This window comes from Ctenocephalides felis, unplaced genomic scaffold (genome assembly GCF_003426905.1).
Source record: "Ctenocephalides felis isolate EL2017-DRISC unplaced genomic scaffold, ASM342690v1 CF-g0.4_SCAFFOLD_03571, whole genome shotgun sequence".
Taxonomy (NCBI): domain Eukaryota; kingdom Metazoa; phylum Arthropoda; class Insecta; order Siphonaptera; family Pulicidae; genus Ctenocephalides; species Ctenocephalides felis.
In genome coordinates, this window is record NW_020539725.1 from 58732547 (window position 1) to 58738546 (window position 6000).

Consider the following 6000-nt stretch of genomic DNA (forward strand, 5'->3'; position numbering starts at 1 on the left):
TGTAATGGATATTTTATTTAAAAATAATAAAAATGCACAAATCTTATCTCCATGATAAAAAGTAATAGGAACGACAAGATAACCGAAGAAAGAATCTTAAAGAAGTAGTAACAAACGAAGTAAAAATCACTCACGAGGAGAACCTCAGACTTATTTTTCAGAGCACAAAAGGCAGAATATATTAATATGGAACACGATCTATTTTTCACAATTTTAATTAATTTTTATAATTAAACCACTTCTCATAGGCCTATAATATTTTGCACTGTTTGACCATCAACTCTATTACATCCATCCCCTGAAGAGCAAACCTGAGGTTTTCCTCGTCAGTAAATATTTATCATAAATTACCATACACCACTAGTTTGGTTGGTTTAAATTCGAAATCCATCCTACACTGACGTGGATGTGGTGTTATCTATATCTATTTTTCATTTTTACCCCCGGAGAGAGTGTTAACATGTGTTTTTCTAAGAATTCTTCTACGACGACTGTACATATCGTATCGAGTATGTAGTAGGTACTTTTCGAAAGAAAAAAAAATCGGGCTCTTTTTTCTTTCCCTCTACAAAAAGATCCGTCGGAGCCTCCGACAGACGAGCGAGAATGTGTTAAAGGGGCACCTCTGAAGAAGTGTCTATTTACATAGGACGGTCGGTGCCTGAGAGAAGAACCATTAGCACTTTGCAGAGGATATAAATATTGAAAATATGCATACCCACACACACACACACACAAATAAATATAAATCTAAATATTTTATAAGTAAAGAACTGAGGTCAACAGTTTTTACCCCGGGATGATTTGTGGTGTCCAAAGTATCATCGAATTATTGAATCCAGTTTGCTCATTATAAATGACACCTAGATTTGTTGACTATTTAATTACCGGTTAAATAACTAATAATAATTTTCCCTAATGCATTTATGTGTTTCCAGTAGTGTATGGTCTAATGTTAATTTCGTTAAGTGATCGACCTCGTTTTTCGTCCAAAATCATATTGAATACATATTACATATATGTTAGACTACTTCCTGGGGTCACGTCGAAAGGCGCAAAAGGGGCCCCCTTATCATTCTTATCGCCGAGAGCTTATCAAATTTCTTCTTCACTTCAATAAAATATATATGTATATATAAAGTAGAACCTCGATTATCCGGATCTCAATTATACGGATTCGCGATTATCCGGACTACCACCGCTATTTGAATGAAAATATAAAATAAAAAATATAAAATTATGTACTCAAAGGAATATTCTAATTAAATAAATCATTATTATATTTATTATAATTTTTTGATAATGATGATTTAAAAATAAAATTTGATCCTATAAATTCTAATCATCCTTGATCAATAATCTTTATAAATCTATTACCATGAATTAACGGATTATAAATATAAAATACACAATATTTTTGGTAAAAATCATATCCCTAAAAAATACTATTTTTTTTCTATTTATAAATTTAAATCTACTTTTACTAAAACTGACAGAGCTATAATATGTATGTACATACCTACAATTCGAATTTTTGCAGGATATATGCTGCAGTTTAGTATACGTATGTAATATAATCTAAGAAAATATATAAGTACATAAAGAAATGTTAATTTCTTATTAACTTCCCGTAGGGTACGTTATAGTAATCGCAAAAAAACGAAAATGAAAATTTTTATATATCTTTACGTTTCAGAAGTTTTTGAACATTTTGGCATACCTTAGAAAAAATGGATGTTAAGTTTTAAAAAAAAAATTTTTTTGGTACGGGAAGTTCCAGCAATTTGCCTCAAGACACGATGCCATGCGTCCCACTACTTATACTTTTATACGAAAATAGCTTAAATTAATTTATTAAGTTCTAGTGCTGTACAACTGACATCGTAATCGAAGTGCCTTGAAAAGTTTCTAGAATCGATTTCGTGGCGGTTGCATAAAAAATACGTGCACTCATTAATTATTACCATTTTTTGTGTTTCTATCTAGTTAATTGCATACACACACACTATATATATATATATATATATATATATAACTTTTCACTTATCTTCACACGTTTATGTGATTTTGATTCCTATTTATATTAAACTTGTAATACTATAAAATAATAAAATCTCAAAATAGATTTATATAAATGTATATTATATATACATATACGAAGTCTAGTACTGAATATAAAATGCAAATTCAGTGGTTGTTTGAAAATGTAAATTTTGTGTGAAATAAAATGTTAATTCCAACTTTATGATAGGACGACGAGTAACTTTATTGTGTATATATATATATAAACCAAAACGTATCATTAAATAAATATGCCTTGAATCGTTTTCTTTTTACGTTGATGTTATGTTTACTAAAATTTATATAACTAATACGAAAAACACATTATTGATTTCCCTCTGACATATTTCTACAAACAAGATATTATTTTTGAAAAAAAGATTACTTGCAGAATCGATTTGAATAGAACTTGCAGAATCAAAAAATGAATAAAAAAAAATTATCGTTTACGCTCGGGTATTGTCAATTAGTTCAATTAATGTAAGTCTTTTTGATATTTTTAATTGTAAATACTTTTAAGTGCTGTACTCTTCACTCTTGAGCTTTTCACATTCTGTTTCTCTCTTTTTAATTAGAAGTCCACTGAGGATGATATAAAACAATATATCGAAACGTTTGGCAGTTCAATAAACACTTTATAAACTTAAACAATTTTTACTTGGAGAGTACAGATGTATAATATGATATGTGTCTTATTTCTTCTGGTCTTGTCGTTAATTAGCGCTTCGGCTAGAAAACGGATCATCTTAAACGGCGTTAATTGAAACAATAAAAAAATGTATATTTAGTACATGTAGGAAATGTACCGGCCGACAACAAACTAACCAACAGACTAATATACACGTACCTGCATTATAATAATAATATTATAATACAACTCAATATATAATCTCAACAGACGGTTTCTTTCCTTTCCTTTCAATTGTGGACCTTTCTCAGGGTGTTTGTCCACCAATTAAACGACAATATATACAATTGTGTTGGTGTCTGTAAATAAGGGATGTCTAAATAGAATCTGTTATCAGTATCACGCTACGATGCATTCTCATTTAGATGACACCGCCGACACACAGCGCCACAGGCACCACCAGACATCAACTCAATGCACCACCACACAGACACAGCCACAATAATGTAAATACACACACACATGTAAAAATAAATGATAAAAAATGATGCAATTGATATAATAATATAAGCGAAATACGTGGGTAAGGTGGTTAAAGTTTAGGGTTCTAATAAAAGTCTTCGGGGTGGCCAAACCCTACCACTTGGTTTCAATCAAACAGATATCCTGGACAGTTTCCTAAATATTCATAAAATTTGGATGTATGATTTATTACATTCTTTTTTTGTTATTAATTATTATTTTTTATTATTTTTCAGAAAGTCTACGAGAGTACTTCAGCAAATTCGGTGACATATCAGAAGTGATGGTCATGAAGGACCCCACGACGAGGAGGTCAAGGTAAAATAGCATTTATTCACAATTTATTATTATTGATATTATTAATAATCAAAGAAGATTAAATTTTGTATAAGAACCACATATGTTTATGGCCGCCGTAAAAGACTAATAATAAAAACAGATATCACCACTGCTTGATACCAGGCTGATTGAAACGCCTGCTTGTGCCCAGAATTCGTAGTTTCCGTACATTATACATTACATTAGTATGTTGTTTTTAAAGACGTTTTATTAAACTTTTACTAATACAGATTGAGTCGCAATATGAACAATTAATTTGATAAATCAGATTTATAAGACGTTTGATGTTAAAGGGAGTTTTTGTTGTATATGTACATATTATACATATACATATATATATACTGCAACCCCTCGTTTCGTTATTTCGTTACTTTTTTGACATTTTGGCCCCTCATGATGCTATTTCTGATATTTTCCTGCTGACCTTTCATAATGACGTAGAAATGGTAGTTGTTATGTACATAATTTACTTTTTATGCACTCCCCTATAGTTATATATATATATATATATACATATATATATATATATATATATATATAAACACTTTAATAATAAAATGAATTATTGTATTTTTAATATTTTTGCAGACTTTTCGAGTTTTGTTTTCAATCATACAAAATAATCAAAAAATAAATTCTAAACATGATAATTCTTCAGTAAATGTGAAAATTAAATTTACATTAATTATAAACTTTTAACTATCTTTATAAAGAAGTTGAAGTCTTTACTTGTTATTTATTTTACATTTTTTTTATTTTATGACATTTTAACTAAAAAAATGGGTTAAGCTGAGATATAAAACGTTTTTTTTTAAATCTAATTTTGTTTTAGTTTTAGAGTTTGGATAATTAAACAAAAAAATGTATATTAAGATGTAATGATTGTAATAAAATCAAAAACTAAAGCAATTGAATTGGAGTGAAAAAATATAATAAAAAGAGTGAATAGTATTTTGTGAAAATATTGTGTAATTACAAGTTTAATTTATTATTATACATAGTGTAGTGCATTACCATATCCTGATACCATGGATTATTAAAATTTTCCAATTTAACACTAAGATTAACTAATTGTAAGTACTATTTACTATTTTATTTTTTCTTTTCACTCCAATTCAATTGTTTCAATTTTTAATTTTATTTTTAGTTTCCACTGAATGAAGGCTAAGATTATAGCCGAAACGTATGGATTTAAAATAAATTTTTGAAAGAAATTCATGTTTTTTACTGATGTTACGCCCGATTACTAGACTTTGTTATATATATATATATACACTTGCAATTTAGGTAATAAAAGTTTATTGCTGCAATAGTTATAAAAAAACAACAGCTGGATGTGAAATGAATCTCTTTCCCACTTTCCATATTGATTTTTTAGTGCAGTACACTACTTTTTACTTCAGTTCAAACTGAAATTAAGACTTACTTTTAAGTAAAAAAGAAATTGCACAAATATAGTACAAAAATTAATCTTGTAATAAAAATGATATCTAGTAACTTCAAGTTATGTTAGTATAATTTAATTGTTTCCTTAATCTGTGACGTACGTCTGTGTTTCTTCCAAATTACGTAGCCCGATACTAGCTATTGTTATAACAGATTTCGTACGCCCCATGGGGGTAGTAGAAAATTATAATTGTTTTAATATTTAAAAAATATATATATTTTTATTTCAGGGGCTTCGGCTTCGTGACCTTTTCCGACCCCACTAGCGTCGACAAAGTTTTGGCAGCCGGCACGCACGAATTGGACGGCAAAAAGGTAATTGTAGGTCGATCTTTTTAATTAATTTTACTTTGCCACATGTATGCAAATTTTAATATATTTATTTTTATATTTCAGATCGATCCAAAAGTAGCATTCCCAAGGAGAGCACATCCAAAGGTAAACATTCTGTTTCATTTCATTTTTACTCATTCTTTTACTTTTTATACATTATAAATGTATATATCTATATTTTATTTAAGATAGTAAACTCAAACCCTCTTTTTCAACCGCCAAAAGGTGTTTGGGGAAGTTAACAGGGTGTAAAAATCAAAAATGTCCTATCTTTTAATTAAATCGACCAATCAACGTTCGAACAATATACAGACATATAGTGAGCTGTGGCAATGAAGGCAAAAGTATTCTTTAAATACAACTCTTACAATCAAAATGTAATATGAATCTGATAAGGATATCAAAAAGATTCCAGTAAAAAATTTAAAAAAATTATAAAAGAATTTAATAAGGATATTATGAGTATCACATTACAATTTTATCACAATCTTATTAAAGTCTTGTCGGTTTCTGATTATATTATTATAATAGTGTTGATAGATTTTTGCCAGAAACTGACTGATTAAATTCTTATTAAATTTGAGCTAGATTCTTATTACTTTTATCAAATTATACCTGGATTCCCTCGATTCGTATTGAATTTAATCTAAATTTTTATAAGGTTCTTATTA

The 6000-nt window shown here is 28.5% G+C and overlaps 1 protein-coding gene across 1 annotated transcript in view; it reads left to right on the plus strand.

The window, feature by feature from the left end:
• The window catches only part of LOC113384534 (RNA-binding protein Musashi homolog Rbp6-like), a 52600-nt gene that overhangs the window by 7034 nt on the left and 39566 nt on the right, over positions 1 to 6000 (plus strand). Inside the window, exons 3-5 of the mRNA XM_026622267.1 lie at positions 3448 to 3529; positions 5227 to 5311; positions 5393 to 5434. Coding sequence (XP_026478052.1) covers positions 3448 to 3529; positions 5227 to 5311; positions 5393 to 5434 — 209 coding nt within the window. The remainder of the gene's footprint in view (positions 1 to 3447; positions 3530 to 5226; positions 5312 to 5392; positions 5435 to 6000) is intronic.